The following is a 20839-nucleotide window of genomic DNA, read 5'->3' as shown; positions in this document are numbered from 1 at the left end:
GCTCTTCACGCACACTGACAGTCTGAAGTCTCCGTGAGAGATGTGTGCTGTAGTTCAGCAATGAAGTGCGTGGCAGGCAGTGTTTTTCGGGGCCTGACATTTGATATTTTCATTTCCAGTCACGGTTCATTCGTGTGGGGTTCTTTGTGGGCCCCAGAAAAAGTCCCTGTGGTATTGCAGGCGAACGGTCTGGATCGCACCTGGGCAGCGAGAGCCATGAACACCACCTCCTTTCTCCGAGGTCAAGCAGAAATACCTCGGAGAAACGCAGCGGCATTTTCAGATTCGGGGGCGTGTATTTCTTTCTCTCCTCTTGCCATTGGCTGGAATGTTTACATTCCAGAGGGGAGAAAGTAAAAAACACGCCCCCGAATCCGAAAAAGACGGGGCTTAAACGGACAGACGCCCCTCTCCTCCAATGGCTGGCTTCCGTTTAGGAAGCCAGCCAATGAAGAAGAGGGGCGGGTTCAAGCCCCGTACTAAAAAACTTTAAATCTCGTGAGCGAGACTGCGCAAGCGCAGCCTTCGCTAGCCGAGACCTAAAAAGGACCCCTTGCTGAATTAAGTATTTTAGCTACCTTTCAGAAATGTATAGCTTTCTGGGATCCATTATTGGTTTCACACCCATTTCTGCCACTAACTTGAAAGAGTTTGAAAGCATAAAAATTAGGAAAAATAGGCTATGTCGTAGTAAAATGCCAAAACTGTGTAGAAAATGTTGGTTTTCTGACAAAAGTCTGCCCGTTCCTTAAAGCTAGGAAAATTGTGATTTTAGCACCGCAAACCGTTCGTTGATACCATTTGCAGGGAAAAAACAGACTTCTGCAGCACTTTTTCTCCTTTTTTCTCCAAAAACCCCAAGTTTTGCTGTATTTTGCCTAAATTACTCAGCTCCCTCCAGTGGAATTCATAAACCCTGGGTACCTTTAGAATCCACAGCATGTTGGACGAAAAGGACACAAATTTTGCATGGATACCCTATGTGGACAAAAAGTTATAGGGGCCTAAGGGTGTACTACCCCAAACAGCCCAAAAAAGGCTTAGCAGGGGTTCGGAGGAGGGGGCATGGGGGGGACACAGGAGGCCTGGCAGCAAAAGGGTTAAGGGCCCCATGCATCAAACTGAAAACCAGTCGCGAATCTGCCCCTTTGCGACCAGTATTTTGGCATTTGGGATGCATCATCCCAAATGCAAAATTCGCAACTTAACGAATAGCTAAAATTGCGATTACTTAAATTGCGATTGCATTTAAGGAATCGCAAATTGCGATTCCTTAAATGCAATGCAACAAGCAAAAAATGATTGCGATTTCGCAATTAGGAATCGCAAATTAGCATCAAACTAAAGTTGATGGTAATTTGCGACTGCTTTGAAAAATGCACTAAAGTGCATTTTTCAAAGTCACCTTTTCCACACACACGCCTTTGGGGCATGTGTGTGCGCAACATGTGGAATAACAGGAATGTCAGGGGTGCAACAAGGTATCTTTTTTGAACCCTTGCACCCTTGAAATTGCATGCATGCACAATTTGCAAGTACCTACGGAGTGCTCGCAAATTGCGCTTGCAATTCCCATTGATTCCTATAGGCCTCTAGGCCCATAGGAATGAATGGGAATCAATTTCCTGATTGCGACTTGCAATTTGCGAGTCGCAATCAAGGAATTTTAAGGAATCACATTTTTTTAGCGAATCCTTCATGCATTGCATTTTGTGATTTCTAAATAGCGAATCGGTATAATTCGCTATTTAGAAATCGCAAAATGTGAGATTGATGCATGTGCCCCATAATCCTTACAAATTGTGCAATTTAAGGAAGGTTAACTTTGACTGTTGATCGACAATACCGACAGACGTAAACTGAAAGCTGATGCAGCATTGGCACTTTTTGTCCTCTGTTCCAGTTGGCCCGGTGATTGGTTTCGGTTCCCATAAACAGGGGGCACATAATCAGATAGCTAGTGATTTATAGTTGGTGAAAGGCTGCAAGCCATGAATTTAACAATTTCAATAACAAAATCTGTACAATTTAACTAATACAAGAGTGCCATCTACTGTTTGAAATAGTGAATCAGATTTTATGTTTATTATGGATGACATGATTTACTTTGCGACTCACCTTAAACAAGCATTTACAATGCAACGGTCTCGGCATTGTTAAAGTTAGAGCTATTGGAATTGCTCATGACATTATTTTTGTTTATGTTTTTAAAACATGTAAAGAAACGGCATTGTTATTTACAATGTCAATAGCTTAATCTGTGTGTGGGTGCAAATGCACTAGGTCTCGCATTGGAGAGTGATTAAGCTATTGACATTGTAAATAACAATGCCGTTTCTTGAAATGTTTTAAAAACAAAAACATAAACAAAAATAATGTCATGAGCAATGCCAATAGCTCTAACTTTACAAATGCCGAGACCATTGCATTGTAAATGCTTGTTAAATAATTGTAGCTGGGCATTGGAGGTATAACTAGGCCTGGGCAGTGAATTCTCCTTCGTTAGTGAAGTTTTCCTCGCTCCGCGGAGCACGCAGCGTTCCGTTTGCGGCGTGGAGTTTTTTCCACGATCGCCAATGTTAAGTTGGTGAGCGAGGAAAATCCAACACTAGGCCACCACCCAGCAAGATTTCTCAAAGCAGGTGGTCGCGGATGGTCGCGACTGCTCGCGTTGAAAAACCATCCGTTCGTGTTGACGAAGTTGCCGCAAGAGTAGAAAATCTACTGTAGTGGCAGAAAAAACAGTGCCCTCTTCCGCTGTGCATGGTGACATTCGCACTGATTTTCCTGCACTGGGCAAACACCTGACGCTAAAAATCAGCATAAACGGCACGATCTAATGCACTCTGCCACTAGCGGAATTTCACTTAGCGCAGCTGCGTTTTTTGGTCACTTCGCGGAACTCCGCAAACTCCTACGTAAGGGGTTATTTTATCCTGTTATGTGGACATTTTTCAATTGCATGTGTTTGAACGACTGTTTGGGAACCAAATGTATTTACTAAAAACGAAAAGCTGCTATTTCATGGCTTATGTTTTTTTAATAAACTATAAGGTCTGGATTTTAATACAATAGCAAAATGTCGGTACTTCCATAAAATATGAAGATGGTGCTAGTGGATATAGATTGCATTTCCAAATATATATTTGTAATGCTGATATTTGAGTGATAATTATGGCCGCAGTCTGAGTGTCTAACATGTACCATTGGTGTAATGTACCTGCCGTTCTGAACCTAAGGTGCTCGTAATTCTTGTAGAAGCCTACAAAATATTCCTGGCTCTGTAGTGATACTGCCTGAGACTGAAGTTGTGTGGACTCTTGCCACCCTCTCTCATCCTAAGGAGACTCGCCATGACGTATGGCGGTTTACTTGCCACGAGCAGGATGCAATGATGAAATTAAGCAAAAGGTATAAAGGAAAATGGATGCTATGAAAAGTGATGCACCATGCAAAATTGCATTTTATTAATTGCCTTCATCATCTGTTGCTTTTCTGATGTTTTATCGGTTGATAGTGATGACAAAATACTTTTTTTCGATCATTTCTTTGGGACTGTTGAACTCGCCACACTTTAGCAGGTAGCCAAACCATGGCAGCATTGGATTTTCTTTGAGTCTCCCTTTATAAGTTTGTTGGGTGTGGCCAGGGTTATGGTGTAGGTGCTTACGTGCTAACTTGGTTGTTTGGCTTGTGCGTTGCCCATTAGATTTCTTGTAAGTTAATTAATTTGAGGCATTTGCTGATGCAGTTCTAGCCTGATCTACACCTGCTGATGTAACTGCACTGTTTGGTGGGTGGAAAGTGTCCTGTATGATGTACTGTTGCATGATGGGGTTTAGTGGGTGGAAATTGTTCTGTTTGATGCACTGCTGTATGAGGGTTTGGTGTGTGGAAAGTGTCCTGTATGATGCACTGTTGTATGATGGGGTCTGGTGGGTGGTAAGTGTCCTGTTTAATGTACTGTTGTATGATGGGGATTGGTGGGTGGTAAGTGTCCTGTATGACGCGCTGTTGTATGATGGTGTTCGTGGGTGGTTAGTGTCCTGTATGATACGCTGTTGTAGGATGATGTTTGGTGTGTGGTAAGTGTCCTGTATGATATACTGTGTATGATGGTGTTTGGTGGGTGGTAAGTGTTCTGTTTGATGTACTGTTGTATGATGGGGATTGGTGGGTGGTAAGTGTCCTGTATGACGCGCTGTTGTATGATGGTGTTCGTGGGTGGTTAGTGTCCTGTATGATACGCTGTTGTAGGATGATGTTTGGTGTGTGGTAAGTGTCCTGTATGATATACTGTGTATGATGGTGTTTGGTGGGTGGTAAGTGTTCTGTTTGATGTACTGTTGTATGATGGGGATTGGTGGGTGGTAAGTGTCCTGTATGATGTACTGTTGTATGATGGGGATTGGTGGGTGGTAAGTGTCCTGTATGATGTACAGTTGTATGATGGTTCGAGTTGGGCGAGTCCCTGTAAGCTCGAGTCAGATGCCGGGCTTTAGCTCAGCTCAAGGTCCTCTTTGACCCTCAGACCAAAAACGTGCCAGCCTTTCACATGGTGCCACCAGGGGCGTAGCGTAGGGGGTGATTGGGGTGCCAATAATTCTATTCTCTAGTAAAATAGTTGGGTACAGGTATTTTCAGTTGGGTATGGTGAGTAGTCTGTCGGATTCCACCTGGAAGTTTTACATAACCACACAGACAAATCACACCCACACAAACACTGTCTCTCGTCTGTTTTACAAAAGTGTTGGTTATTTTACAAAATATTGTGTTTTAAGCGCTCCTTACAGTCTGCACTCCGCTTCCTTTCCACCGTCACTTAAACTCCTCTTTTGCACCTTTTCTATTATAATGTGTTTTAACATGGTATGCCCGCATGGTTGTCAGAAAACCTGAAGCTCACCCCCCCCCCCCTAATCTTGCTGACCAAGCTACGCCCCTGGGTGCCACTCGTGCTCTAACCCCATCTGCCAAGAATTACAAGAAAGACAAAGCAGTAACCTTTGATGTAACAATGGGTGAAAGAAAGAGATTCATTTGGAGGCTGAACTGCACAACATGGAAGAGTCAAACCTAGGATGAGTCCCGGCTTCCCTGCGTAACCAAATAGTGATCTGTAGCAAATTGCGTATTCCACGAAGCCTCCTTCTTTCTTAATTAGCACATATGAAAGCAGATTCAAATATATGCGTTCAGGATGTGCGCTGTACAAAAGCCCTCGTGTTTGATTTAATGTACTCTATTCTTTCTCCATGTATATAATAAGATTCTAGGCCACATATTGGGCGCACATGAAGATGCGCTTGCCTCTTAGTTCACTGGTGGCGCTGTCCTCAGGGCGGAGAGAGTGAATGTTACCAAATTCAGGTTTATAAACTTTGAATAAATGCTTCTCAATGCAGTGATCTAATCTGATGTAGTAAAGTGAAACGGTTCCGAAGGCTAAAGAAGTATATTTATTTGAACTTTGAAGAGACTTTATGTCAGTTTTTGATGTTTGTGGCACGGTTCACTTGCCAAATATTTTCATGGCTCTACTCATACCAGGGCTCTCAGAGCCGAGCCAGACTCTCGGCTCTGCCCGTGTACTTCTTGGCCACCTCTGATGATGGATGGTACAGGGTAATGGGTGAATGCTGCTGTGGGCACGTCGATATCCACCTAAGTTCTACACCCGTTCACATTTACATTTTTTGGATGTGTGTGAGGTGTTGTATCTAACACGGTGTTTTGAAGGCTTGGGTAGTCATTGGTGGTGGTAAGCGCTTTTGGAAACCATATGGTATGTTTGGACGGTTTCGTTTGTCTGCACTGAGCTCTGTCTAATGTGTCCTGTAGAAGGTAATTTTAGTTTTGAGTATAGTTGATGAACCATTACAACTGTTTAAGATCTATCTGAGGTGCATGTGCACGTGGTTTGTTCTTTTAAAAGCGTACTGTGGGGCTGACTTGTAGAGCATCGCAAGGAAAGACATACAATGAACTTAAAAATAATATGGAGTGTAGACCGCCATGTACATTTAGAGATGACTTTGATGATGGGAAATGCCCGCTAATTCGACATGTGGTATCAAGCTGCTAGGCATGGACGCCCAAGGCCCCTCGAAGTGCAGCCACTCTAGAGCCCTTTGTCCTTCTAGGTTCACTGTCTGTTGGACTGGTGCACGAAGTGAGCCCCACTCAGGTGCCATATACCTGGAGATAACAACCCTCCTCCCAGGTGTCGTGTGTGGGAGAATAGTGCACCCTCATCTCTATTCTCGCCTCACAGGGCACTTTGTGCTTCAAAAGTGTAAAGTGTGCTGTAGAATGTCCTCAGTTGAAGAACCTCCAATCCAAAGTCACGTGGAGGGAGTTTGATTGTCTCGATCACTATCGTTCCTGGCAGATCACCAACGTCCAGTGCTGTATTCAGTGCGCATGCGCAGCATGTTTCCGGCACAAATTGGGGCGGGGACAGTGAGAGCTGACCGGTCCTTGTGAAGAATCCTACAGTTTTACATTGAAACTAATAATTTTGAGTTCACCTGAGGCATTTAGCATAGGACTAAGAAAAGGCGCGCTCGTACTTCTTACTGTCATTTATTTTATGTCCATGGGAATGGATCTGTGGGGTCTATTAGTGATTAGCACCTTAAGACTGGTTATATAGAAATTTTCTATAAATATATAATTTTACTAAAATTCTATTAAAGTGCCTCTGCTTAGCCTCAGGTCGGTGCCTTTCCTTTTGCTGTTTCGGTACTCTAAAACAGGCGGGTTTTAAATGTACTTGTGAAATGGGTGCATTTTACTAATTTGCTTTTAAATGTAGGAGATAAAATAGATTTCTAGGAGTGTAAATAATTTATAGAAAGCACTTAACTTTTAACATTTTTGTAAAGGGTTATTTCCTTGAATCAAAATGGATGCTCGTTATATCGACCTTCGGATAGATGAAAGGCCCAATCCTCTTTTCTCGAACTGAAAACTTTGCGCTAGCAGTTCTACATAGATCTCGGCATAAACTATTTAATTCACTATGCTAGTTTACAATGATATCTTCATTCAAAGTCTGCACTTTATGAAGCGTGCTATATATAATCTGGGTCACTGAAATGCTGGGATTTTGCGGCTGCAGCGTTTTCCACGTAATTATGGTTTTGCCACATAATTCATCACCTGCTGCATAATCTGCTGATTTAAAAAAAAAACCTGTTTCTAGGCCAAACGGATCAGGTTACTAAAACGCCGCAACCCGTGTTGCTGCTCAGTGGAAGGCCCTTGCAAAGTATGACTGGTCGTCATTCGTTGCTTGTTGCTGTATTTGGGTGTCCGACTGGTTCTAATGATGTGAATGAAACCGTAAGTGTTAACATATATAAACAATGTAAAATATGTGAGGCAATACTTTTACAAAATGTGCCACAATATATTTTGCCTTTTATTGGCGCATAATTAAGTAATTCCCGACACATAGTTTGGTTGCCCCCTGTCGCATAATTTCCGTGGCCCTGGCACTTAACTGTTATCCTAATGCACATAAGTGTATGTTTAGCTTTGTAGCTCTTAGGATCAAACAACAAAGGAACAGCGCCCTCTAGAGGAGTGAAGTCGCAGGAGCGGTCTGATCTGAAACATCGGATAGGTGCGTTTCGAGGTGCACGCGCCCGTCAGATTTGAGGTATGTAGAGGCGCTGTGGACACCATTCTATATTTTGGAGGCCTAGACCCACTCCAAGGATCGGCAACTAGTGTCCACCTCGTGTTTTAGGGTGCTAAACTCATACCACTGCCTCTCCCGCCTATTCTATCTATATACAAGCCCGGGAGCACCGCTAACCATTGGGAAGGAAAGGCAGGGACATCGGTGACGGACAAACCGAGACCGTGCTGAGTGAGGAGCGTGCTTTGGTGAAAGTGGAAATGGAGGGAGGAAAGCTGTGTGAGGGGCTCGACGAAAGGTCCGATCTGCGACGAGAGAGGGGGTCTGTGTCTGGAAGAGTGTTAAGGGTGCTTCACTCTACTGAGTAATCCCGAAGAGAACTCACCATATTGTCCTGTTGAGGCACAAGTTACAAAAAATACCATAACCCGTAGCTACGCCATATCACTTAGGAGTAGCTTTCTCGTCCCCACCATTAAACCGAAAGGTTTGCGTTTTTTTTTCTTGCTGGATGAAAAGTGGTTGTTTCTTGTTTTGTGTCAGGTAAATTTTGAAACAGAAAATTGTGAACTTGGTGTTACATGCGAACCGAGTCCTGATAACGCCTGCTTGTTTAATTGATAGAGATCGCCATGTTGGCTAAATGTTTTGCTGCCGAGTCAAAAACGGCGATATAAATTAAAGTGCAAACTTTGCCCATTCAGCAGGGCTCTTTGTGCTTGGGGTCAGGTGTGGGGGGCAGCGCCTTTGTGTGGATACCTTGGATGTGCCCCGCCCCTCCGCTCCGGGTTACGGAATGAGCACGGACGCTGCCCATGACGCGGGTCCGTCACCTCAGCGGCCAAGCACAGAGCTCCTGCCGTACAGTAGGAGATCAGGTGAGGGAGCAACGCCGGGACACCACCGCCTTTCTCCGAGGCACAGCAGAAAATGCCTCGGAGAAAGGGAGTGTCCTTTTCGGATTGGGGGCGTGTTTTGCTGTTGTCTCCTCCCTGAGACTTCTCGCAAAAAACACGCCCCCCGATCCGAAAAGGACGGGGCAGGATTAGAGTGACGGGACCTCTTCTCCAATGGCTGGCCAGCATTTACTAGGCCAGCCAATGGAGAACAGGGAAGAAGAGGGGCGGGTTCAAGCCCCTCTTCTCCCAAGTCATTATGTCTCGCGAGCGAGACTGCGCAAGCGCAGCCATCGCTAGCCGAGACCTAAAAAGAGAAGGCGGCGTGCGGTGCAGCATGGCAAATAACCAGGCAATGTTTTACAGTAGGAATCATACAGATCACAGTGTTTCATTTCCCATGAGTGGATATTTTTAAACAGGAGATGCTCAGAAGAATGTTCCTAGGTGAATGTTAATGGCTCCATCAATGTGACGTGAGCACAGAAATATTCAATCAGTAGTGTGATCCCTCAACTACACCTTTTTATTACAAAAGAAGCTTCACGTCGCGGTGTCCAGAGCTAAGTTATAGGAGGATTTGTGTTTTGATCAGTTTGGCCATTTTCTACGTATGCTTGTGGGTCAGCTATAAACCTTATAACCCTATTCCATGAGTATCAAAGCAGCTACTGTTGCTTTAATTGTGAGTGATGACCTGCTGTGTGCATTTGCACCAAGCACTCAAGCTGGGATTTTGACTCCAGAGTAGATGAACAATTAGGTCAAGTTTCACAGTGAAAACTGCTTAGCTACCGGTTTTCACAGTTTTACTCTATTTTGCTGGTTTGTCTATACCACATTTCTGGAATGAAGTGCCATTCTGTTCTATGGTTATGAATCTGAAAGCATAAAAGACCTCCTGTCAAGAAAATTACTTACTTTTTTTGTTGTTGCAGTTTTATATAGCGCAAACTCGACCCGAAGGCATCAGAGCGCTTTACATGAGCACTAGTTGTATTACAGACAGACACATTCATTTTTTCCTTAGGCATGGGTAGATCAAGTGATTTCCCCAGAATCACATGATGTTCGTGCCTTCTGCCAGACTACAACCGTGCTTCTCATCTTCAAAGTCAGCCGCTCTAGATGTTAAGCCACATCCGCTTGTATTCCTAGTACATATAGTGCCTTGACACTGGGTTGTCACCCATTCTGAATTCCATCTGTTGTATGTTATTGTTTAGAAGGTATTGACAACAGTAGTGCAGCATATAAGAAGCATCCATATTCCAAAACACATTCTGTTAACCAATATTATATAGTTAAATGCGGAGCTTGCGCACTTCCGCTGACACGTTTTATATTTAGATAACTGATGATTGTTTTCGAAATATTTAAGGGGATGGCAAAGATTTTATGATTTAATAAAAGAGCAATGCCAGAGAACACCAATATAAGGTAGGCTCATTAGCAGGTCAAGGACTGGACAACAGATGCAGGAACCAATGACAAGTCCAAGGTCAGATGATGGTTATAAAGCAACACAGTCACCCTGAACAAGGGGATCAGTGAAAGGGTTAATTCGCTAAGATATAGGAGGCAAAGGGGATAAACACTAGGGGTGGGCGGAATTTGCGTAGTCACGCTACACAAAACTCTGCGAAATGGTAAAAAATCTCCGTGAGCACGCAGAAATTCCGCGAACACGCGGAATTGCTTGTTCGCGATGCTTTTTTCCTGTTTGCGGACGCTGTTTGCGTGCTCGGGGGGAAATATCTCGCGAACACGCATTTTGAGAACGCGAACAAGCAAAAAATTCCAAGAAGAGGCGGAACGCAGAATTTTGGGCAATTCCGCGTTCTCCGTGGAAAGCGAAATTACCAAAATTCCGCAAATACCGCGAGCGGAACAAAATTTACCGCCCGGGCCTAATAAACACACAGGGGCATTTTGTGGAAATTCAGCACACCAACGGATGACCAGGATTACGAATGCCACTGGTACTACTGTATCAAGGGTTAAAACGTCTCAATATTTAGAAGAGTTCTCTAAAGATTCCATAATTTCATTCTCTACATCCCTTTTACATTTTCTGAAATAACCAAAACGTCTTTCTTGTAGGGAGCGCTTATGGGGTGGGAGGTGAGGAGTTTGTTGTGCTTTGTCTTTGAACGGGTGCTTTTTGGTACATTGTTTTATTTGTAGTTTAAATGTGTTTTGGTTGCTTTCGCTTAATATGATATGTTATACTTTCTGACAGTGTTCTGCTGTAGTTGTTTTGCAGAAGGCTTCAGCGAAGGTACATATTTGATTAAAAAAAATTGGAAGTGTATTGGCTTAGCAATTGTATGCATTTTTCAGTGTAGCAGCCGGGACACGGTATTCCATGAGTAGCCACAACCTTTATAAGTCCATCATTGATTTGATGAATTGATTCATGCTTTCTTTTCTTCATTCACTCACATCCTCCTTCATTTGAAACAATGGCATTTTGTATATTTCTCAGTGAATGAACTTCTTGTCCCGTGCAGCTCATTTTGCCGCAATGGAGGGCCATCTTCATTGCTTGAAGTTCTTGGTCAGTAAAGGAATTAGCATCACTCACACCCTGAGGTCCACCAATCACCAGGGAGAAACCCCCAAAGACCTGGCTGGGCGCTTCTACAAGAACAACATTGTACAGTACATAGAAGGAGTAGAATATGAGCGGGACCACCCAGAAGAACATGGAAGTAGGTGTTAACCATTTTTCCATTTCTTCTTGATCTAAGCGTACAATCATAAGTCATGGTCTCTTTGACCTGTTTTGCATAGTCCTTGGTGTCCAGGAGGGTTAGGGAAGTACTTTCAAATCAGACAATAGAGTTTTTTTCAACCTAAGTATCGTGCATGTTATACCCCTTACAAGTTTTCCATAACCTTATCACTATATTATTCAGGACCATGAGTAATCTCTGCCTTTGTGTATTGTTATAAGAATTGTAACATGTTTGTAAGAAAGTTCTTAAGCCCCACACTGATATGGTGACATGACTGAAATTAATATTGTTCATGTTATAATTGTTCATCTTACAGGCTTTGGAAAAACCTGCTGGGATCCTGACCTGAAATATAAACACTTATTTGTGCAGCAGTACTGTTGTATTATTACTAGCTACGAACTTTTTTATTTTGGATGTTATGTAATGTTATGTTATGGCCACTTTTATAGCGCTCAAATCACCCGGGGGCATCTCGGCGCTGTAGAGGAGCATCTGAGCAGGGGGATCACCAGAGTAATTAATACAGATAAGCTTTCAGTTGTTTCCTAAAAATATTATAGTTGGGGATCTCACGAAGAGTGATGGGTAATTTATTCCAATATCCTGGGGCCAGGTAAGAGAAAGCCTTGCCCCCGGTGCGCGTTTGACGTATGCGAGGCACATGCAGGAGAGCCTGTGAGCTGGATCTGAGGATTCGGGGCGGTCTGTAAACTTTGTTTCTAAGGTAGAGTGGACCTTTGCCTCTCAGGGCATTATGAGAGGCAACGGATTTTGAAAAAGGACCGTTTCTTCACCGGTAGGTAGCCAGTGCAGTTCCTTCAACAATGGGGCAGAGGGAGTACCTGCGGGACGGTTCAGAGTGAGTCTGGCGTCGGTGTTCTGGACCACCTGTAACTTAGAGATCAATGTCTCACCAACTTCAGCCAGCAGGGCATTCCCATAGTCAAATCTACTAATCACCATGGCCTGCATGAGAGTCCTGCGAGAATTTATGGGCAAAAAGGGAAAAATTCTACGTAGAAGGCGAAGATTATAGTAGCATGAACTGGTAGAGGTGGCAATATGATCTTTCATGGTTAGGGTCCGGTCAAGGTTTATCCCCAAGTTTTTGACACTTTGTTTGGGCACGGGAGCTGTGCCAAGTTGATGAGGCCACCATTCCTCCGACCAGAGGGTAGGGCCTTTCCCCATTAGCATGATCTCCGTCTTTCCCGGGTTTAGCTGGAGGCAATTCTCAGTCATCCAATTTGATATTGCCACCATTCCTGCCGCGAAGCGCATTTTCTCTAGTTCTAGGTTGGGGCCAACAGTGAACATACGCTGAGTGTCATCAGCGTATGAAATTATCTCGAAGCCAAACCGATCAGCGATCTTTGCTAGTGGCGCCATATATATATTGAAGAGCGTCGGACTTAAACAGGACCCCTGGGGTACACCCTTGTCCAACTGCTTTTTGTCTGAGCAGTAAGGCCCCAGTATAATTGTCTGTTGCCTGTCTGTTAGAAAATGTTGCAGCCACTTTAAAGCCGTGTCCTGGATACCACAAGTCTGCAATCTTTCCAGCAGCTTTGAGTGTGAGATGGTATCAAAGGCTGCAGACAGGTCCAATAGTATTAAAACAATCACACCTCCTGCGTCCATCACTTGTCTAAGCGAGTCAGTAACTTCCAGGAGCGCAGTCTCTGTACTAAGACCAGATCAGAACCCTGATTGTGAAGGATCTAAGATGTTATTAGTTTCAAGATACAACCCCAACTGCCTATTTATTAAATTTTCAAGTAGCTTGCTCAACAGAGGTAGTAGTGATATTGGGCAATAGTTACTGAATACTCGTAGGTCAGATGTAGCTTTTTTCAGAATAGGTCGAACGTATGCTTCCTTCCATGCAGAGGAAATTACTCCAGTACGTATAGAGCAGTTAAAAATATCTTGAATCATTGGGGCACAGCAAGTGGCTAGAGAGGTCATCGTCTGGGGGGGGGGTGGGGCAGGGATCCTGGGGTGAGCCGGATTTAGCCGTGACCAAGGAATTGAGTATCTCCTCTAATGTGACTGTCTAAAAACAATTCAGGGTACTATGGGACGCTTTATCTTGCTCATTGGGTCTAATAGCTGTTCCTAAGTCCTGCATAGTGGCCGCTGGGAACTTTGCATATATGTTATTGATCTTTTCCTGGAAATAGACAGCCAGTGAATTCCAGAGCTCCTGAGATTCTACCGGGGATTGAGTGCAAGCTTGCGGGGAAGTGAAGTCCCGCACTATGTTGAACAAGGCCTTCGAAGAGTTACTGGCTTGTTCTATTTGATTTATAATGAAAGTATGTCTGGCTGTTTTTATATTCTGATGGTATTCGGACAGGGCCTGTTTATAAAGGTCCCTGTCATGGGGATCTTTTCTTCTTCGCCCGAGTCGCGCTAAAGTTTTGCATTTGGATTTTTCAGCTTTTAGATCTGGCGAGTACCATGGGGCAGACGGTCGACGCTGTGAGAGGCCATGGTTTTTAAAAGGGATTGTTGCATCCAGTGCTGTTGTAAAGGCAGAGTTAAAGACTTCCAGCATCTCTCAATACATCAGAGTTACCATCTGGGGGTTTGGGGGATAAAGACCTCCCTAAAGGATTCAAGAGTGAGTTTGTGCCATGGTCTACGTACCTCTAGTCGTTTACCTTTATTCCTTACCAGTCCCACAGGGCATGTGAGCTGGATGGTAAACATGATCATAAAATGGTCTGACCACGTTAAAGGGATCGGTGATTTACAGACCAAAAGGTCAGTATTAGAAAAAATCAAGTCCAGCGTGTGGCCTGCCACATACGTAGGGCCTTGGACTTCTTGGATAAGTCCTAGTGATTCAAGGTTAAGAAAAAGATTATTAACTTCTGGGTTAGAGTGCTCTTCCCCATGGAAGTTAAAGTCGCCGAGCAAGAGAAATGTATTTGATGCTAATACATGCAAGGCTATTTGCTCTATCAGTTGATCATAGACGTTGGACCTAGGTCCTGGGGGGGCGATAAACCAGAGCTCCGTTCCAGCTGTCTGTCGTGGATATGTCTATTCTGAAAATGCCTACTTCCATACTGGTGCTACTTATGGTCGAGACTCAGTTCACATTTAGGGAGTTCTTAAAAATGATTGCAATACCACCGCCTATTTTTCTTTCCCTATCAAGATGGATAACTTTATAGCTGTCCGGGATGGCTATATTAATCAAGGGGAGGTTGGCAGGATTCAACCAAGATTCTGTAAAAAAACAGATATCAGGGGATTGTGATGAAATCATATCTCATATTTCAACTGGGTGCTTTGCTAGGGACCTAACATTGCAAAGTATGCAGCTTAGACCATGTGTTTTAAAGCTCTGGCTATTTCCTAGCTCTGGGGGAGTGGTCAGCTCGAGGTTATGTTGAAAGTGACAGGTTCTGCAAGCTACCGGACCTTCTAATGAGTTAGGAAAATTATGTAAACACATTCCCTGCCGGGAAGGCTTTGCGATTTCCCGGGCCCTGATCATACGCAGGAAGTCAGCGGAGTATGATAGACGAGTGGATTTAGGGGTGATTGCCTCAAATGAACTAGCGTTCCTGGCCTCTAGGCTCGGTCGTGCGTGGACGGGCGCAGATGGGCTTGCCTTCGGTGCGCTGGTGGCACGCCCGCTGCATGCATCCGCTGCACGCGTCTGCTGCGCGGTCGCGTTTTGGCGTGCATAAGTGGTGTCAGGGGTAAAAGACTAGCCCGCTAACCTACATTACCCCCAAAATGGCAGTCCCGCTCCAGAACCGGCCTCGCAGAGCACTGAGATCCTTTCCCCCAACCAACAAATCCAAATTCCCCCAGCAGCAATCGTAAGTGCAATACAATAAATGTGAGGTCAGAACAGTTTTAGAGAACCTATTTAAAAAGCTCGAACTACGAGGTTTTAAAAGCGCGAGTGCACGAGCAACAATTAAAAGCTATAAGCATAAAAATGATGTGCAAGGTTGGTGAATGCGGGATCAGCTAGGATCCGACTCCTGGCTCAAGCCTCAAGAGTCTGTAGATGGCTTATGATCATCTTTACTAGAATATGCGTTTATGTTTAGAAAAGGGCACTGTGTAGGACAATGTGTTGTCAAAATGTTGTGGCTGCAAAGTTGATAGCACCTGCTAAAAATAAAATGATGTGGTCAAAGGAGAAATCATTTCTAAAAGTTAGGGCATGTGCTTTTAGTAATGTCTGTTGTCCAGAGACCCTCCTGTGAGGACTGTAGAATAGGAAAAGAAAGTTACCTTCATTCTGACAAGTCTTTCTGGACCTTGTTTCGCTCTTGCACTGACCGGTGACGCCGAGGTTGCTCATTGGCTGTTCCCAGTGAATTTTCCTGAGTTGATGACGGACTCTGGGAGAGAACAGTACTCATGAGACCTAAATCAGATGAGGTTCTTCGATAATCTCGTTTGGTTGGTTCTTGCGATCGTGGTTCCATGTAGCTGGAAAAATCGGTAGATTGAGACCAATTAATCCTCGGGGTCCTTGGCTCGACTTTAAAGAGGCTCTCAGTGAAGAAGTCCTGCGAAAACAAAAATGCTCCAGGAGGATATGCACTCTAGTGGAAGCCAAGGATTGATCTATAAAACTCAAAAGTACCACACAATACTGGCTCACACTTAATGCTCCTCCAAGCTCCTATCATGGAGCAAACCACACAGGGCTACTTTGAACGCAACAGCACATATTTTATGAATAGCTCTCAACTTCTCACACCTCCTGGAGAAGATAATCTGGGACACAGAGAGCTTTAAGGCACTGTATCTTAGAACTGATGCTGAACTTTCAGTTCAATGTCTCCGACTTCGCTCGCTCTTGTTCCTGGTGACTGAAAGAGTGAATAGACCAGTCCTTTTCTGGGCGAACCATGAATTTCCTGATCAAACTAAATGTTAGAAGGAGAACCCTCAATAAATGAGAAATCCATACAACGAAGAAGAGGTACAACTTCATCGGTTTTCAAACAGGAAAAAAGGCCTACTGCAAGGTACACTTTTGTGGTTCTCTGGGCTTTGTCGCATCCCAGTGGAAATAAAAAAGAAGTCTCATACCTTGTTGAGTGTAAATGATTGTTTAGTCAGATATTTTAGCAGCTTTTTGGATCCCTTCACTGAAGAGAATTCTTTCTAACACATCAAGGGTCCTCACTCCTTCCAGCAAAGCAGAATTAGCATGCCTTCCCAGGTAATAAAGATGGAGAGGCCTTAATTTAAGCACTGCACACACACACAATGCTGGTTGTTTATGAATATCATACTAGGGAAAGAGTATTTCAAAATGTCATACTTATGCATGTATTTTTATGAACATCTCCATTAGACTACCTATGAATAAAAAGGTGTGGTGCCCTGGAGTTTGGTGTCACTTTAGCATCCTCTTTACCCCCTGTGGTTATTCTAGCTTTATTGTCAGCTACAGAACTCATTAGCCCTATACGTGTATGCCACACTGTCTGTCTTCATTTATTTTTTCGATTTATGAAATAAAAAATACATATTTTAGAAAATCCTCATAAAGTTGCCTGTTGTCAAACGTTTTCAAAGAAAGTCTCTTGGGTTTTGAACCATGTGACTGTCCCACCCCACCTGAACCTAAACAAGTACCCTCAACATTAGCAGTGATCCGTTCCTGATGTTCCACATCATGGGTTTCCGTTTTCCCCTTTCCTAGAACTGTAGTTTAAATCCCCACAAATACTGAACACTCTTTTTGCCACCCGATCGCCCATACAAAGGCAAAGCAGTCTACATGAAAGGTCCCTTAATAAACGTGTGTTTTTTGGACAAGCAAAGAACTCCATTAGGAATGTTGCCTACAGATGTTCTACAGATGTTTCCTATAAAATTATCCAGATACTTCCAATGCTAAAGACACCCATGATTCTTCCCTCCAACTTTACAAATTCTTCCCCCATCACCAGCCCACTTCAAAGTTCTTGAAAAAGCAGTTTCACTCCAACTTTAAAATCACCTTGATTTTCATAACAATTTGCATGACTATTTCGCCCCTCTGTCCAATACAAGGGCAAAGACATTTAGCATCGATGGCACTTGATAAGGCTTTGCTTTTCAGACAGTAAAACATTACATGAAGCAAGTAGGCTACGGGTGTCCTAAACTGGCTCGAAGGAAATCAGTGGTGCCCGTCCCTTCTGCAACATAGTGACTGCAACCCTCCAAGATGCAGAAAATCCACTCTGAAAGACAGATACAGTTCTGCCTCCTGGTCCTCCTTGACTCCTCGTCTATCTTTGAAGCTGTTGACAGCCAGGCTTTGATTTACATCCTTACACCTGCATAGACATCTTTGACACCATCTAAAATGGTTCATATAATTTCTCTCAAACAGACAAATGAGCACTTCCAAATCACCCTTAATATTAAGAAGATTCAGTTTTTCCCAAGACTTCTGCCTCACTTGAGTGATTTCTCACATGCACATGGAGCCACCTGACTGTCGCTTGCTGAACGTCACCCTTGACCCATATATTCATACATAGAAATGGGAGGAAACCTCAGGGCATGTCCTCCACTTGAACTATACTGACAAAGATGTTCAAAGGAAAGAATGACACCTGTTATATCACCTCAATTATTCTGTGCTAAAGAAGAAATCCCACCTAGGCGGTTAAATCTGGAAAAGTGTGCCTTAAAGGAAAAGCCTCACCTACCCAGGCGTGGTATGCTTCATCATCGGGCTCCCACATCAGAGTGGACTTCTACCTTGAAAATCAGGGAAGCTCTTGGGGATGGTACAAATAACTAAGTACTCAATGACTTGGTATAGGATAAGGGGTACAACTACCTCTGTGTGGCCCAAGTGTCATTTATTAAAAGGTCCCCAGTGGGTAGGGTTAAAAAGAATAAGGGAATTAATTATTCAACGGAGATCAACATGTTCATCCCTATTTCATTCCCCAATAGGGTGCCTTGGGCTTTCATCAGGACCAGCCCTCTTTGATTATGCACCTATTTAGTGGTTTGGCAGATGTCATTATTCCTTTCTTTAGGTCTCGCCTGCGTGGGCTGCGCACATGCGCCGTCTCGCTGGCGAAATCTAATGATTTAGAGGGAATTCTGTAAAGGGCTTCAAGCCCCATCCCTCTTTCCCATTGGCCAGCATCACCGTTTATGCTAAATGCTGGCCAGCCATTGGGAAAGAGCACTGCGTGACGTAGACTTTTCCACTTTTCGGCCGGCCCACTTGGACGGCCTCGTCCGCCTTCCTGCTGTCGCAAAAGGTTTCTTATCTTTATGTTGAGGAGACTAGTGGGTTTTGTGTTCTGTAGTGAAGGATGATCAAGGAATCCAGGTAGATGATGAAGTATATTTATTTAAAGTAGATGGTACAGGATAAGAGTACATTAATTAAGTAAAAGTAAAGGAAATAAAACTAATAAAGCCCCCACCAGGAGCAGGATGGTACCAGCTCAGCCCTAACTCTCAACTGACTCAAGGGAGTCAGCCAGCATTCTATTGCATGATGTGAATGGCAACATTCTACTGGGCTAAGCAGGAGAGAATGTGAAGAAGTATGAAGTGCAGACACTACATGTTCGCTGGCTCCTAACTCTTTGGAGTAGCAGAGGAAGTGACGACACTCACGGACAGGCTCATTGCGAGCCGATGTCTCGAGAGCTCCTTTATCAAATAGCTCACGTTTGAGGGACTCTGTGGGCAGTCTTGTCAAGTCCTCCTAACAAGGTATACTGATTATACATAAAACCAGTTTAGGGCTTTTTGCAAATATTAGTTTAAGGGACACATGGTGATTCACGGTTGCCCAAGCTGCCATTTCCGGTCCTCCTTTTGCTCATTGTCTCCTTTAGAAGGTGGAGGCCATTGAACAGAGCCTGGAGAGCCTCTGGACTAGACCCGTGCTGGACTGAAGGGTGCTGCACTCGATTTAGGGGCGTTTAATAGGGCCATTGTATGGAAGAAGCACGGGCAGGTGCCTCTGAGAGATATTTAAAAGCTGGCCACAAAAGGCAGGTCTCCCTTGGCACTTGTCTTCAGGACTACGAGGCCTTCTTATAACTGCGCTCTCGTGGCCCACAAAAACGGGCCCGCCTTTGTGTCCTGATGAATGCAGAGCAGAAATTGACAGTTTTTGTATTAAAACCTAAGAGGCTCTTAGAGCACTCATGGGAAAGCAGTCAATTAATTAAAATAGTTAACAAGAAGATGGGGGCAATTAATAATGATTAGCACGGGCAGAGTTGTTCTTCGTCTGCACAAGAAAATCAATTAAAAGTACAATTTAGTAAAGCAATATCAGCCATTTCATTGGGCTTTCCTGCCACTGCCCCCAGATCCACTAATGAAGCTATCACTGTCAAGTCGATCGCCTGATTTTGATTGCATTTTAATTGCAGTTATATTTATGGGCATTGTGTCATTCACAAGGCCCTTCCGCTTCCGGTTGGCAGACGTCCACTCATATGCCAGAGCTAAGGGCTGCATTCCATGGACCCGACACTACTCAGACCTACGCCGAACTCACGCTGTGCTCTCAGACTGATGCTTGTAAGACAGCTCGGTAATTAGAACGCTCGCCACTGACATCGGCGGTGAACCGAATGGCATGATTTTGAATCCCGGTGAGTCCAACTCAGCCTGTCATCCTTCTCTGGGAGACAAATGGAGTGCCTTAACACTGGATAATAATACGAAGTTTGGTTTATGATTTGAAATATTTGTTTTAAGGGTTGAGCCGACTGCCATAATAGGACAAATATTTACTTATGGTTAGGTATGTAGATGTTAGTACAGCACATTGCAAATGAAGGCCACTTCTGAGCGTGAGGTTCACACCGTAATGCTCTCTTTCCCCTCCCGAAGCCAGCCAATACCTTACTACAATTGTGAAAGCTTTCCAGAAAACAGTAGCCAGATGGCTCGTTGCCCGTGCTAATGTGACCCTACGATTTATATCTGAGGCTTCTTGGAACAGTTTAGTTTAAACAGTATATTAAAAGCCTTGCCGCGTTTGTCTGTTTGCTTAGATGATTTATATAGGACTACAGTGCCGCCGGGCCACTTTAAAAAACAGCCCTGTAGCACTGTAAATATATATAAATACAAAAAATGTTTAGTGAAATTCAGAAAGTACAGACAGTCACAATAAACAGAGCAGACCGTGTGCCTCGGCGGGTGCAGGAGAAGGTTACGCTTTCTGGGATAAGCTCCTATTTTACAGAGATTCTTATCAGGTGAAAGCAGAGAAACACCACAAGGCCCTTCTGCTTCCGGTTGGCAGACGTCCACTCTACTACTCACTCTGTACTACTTTACTACTCTCTACTACTCGCTCTCTACTACTCACTCTCTACTACTCTCTACTCACTCTCTACTACTCTCTACTCACTCACTCTCTACTCTACTACTCTCTACTACTCACTCTCTACTACTCAATCTACTTCTCTCTACTAACTCTACTACGGTCTTACTACTCACTCTCTACTCTACTACTCTCTACTACTCACTCTCTACTACTCACTCTACTACTCTCTACTACTCACTACTCA

The 20839-nt window shown here is 43.9% G+C and overlaps 1 protein-coding gene across 3 annotated transcripts in view; it reads left to right on the top strand.

Moving 5' to 3' along the window:
- Positions 1-20839, top strand: part of ANKRD42 (ankyrin repeat domain 42) — a 394873-nt gene that overhangs the window by 226564 nt on the left and 147470 nt on the right. For all 3 annotated transcript variants that reach the window (XM_085620564.1, XM_085620566.1, XM_085620565.1), the window contains exon 6: positions 11058-11258. In XM_085620564.1, coding sequence (XP_085476690.1) covers positions 11058-11258 — 201 coding nt within the window. The remainder of the gene's footprint in view (positions 1-11057; positions 11259-20839) is intronic.

Source organism: Triturus cristatus, chromosome 8 (assembly GCF_964204655.1).
Source record: "Triturus cristatus chromosome 8, aTriCri1.1, whole genome shotgun sequence".
NCBI lineage: Eukaryota > Metazoa > Chordata > Amphibia > Caudata > Salamandridae > Triturus > Triturus cristatus.
This window is presented reverse-complemented; position numbering and strand designations above follow the sequence as displayed.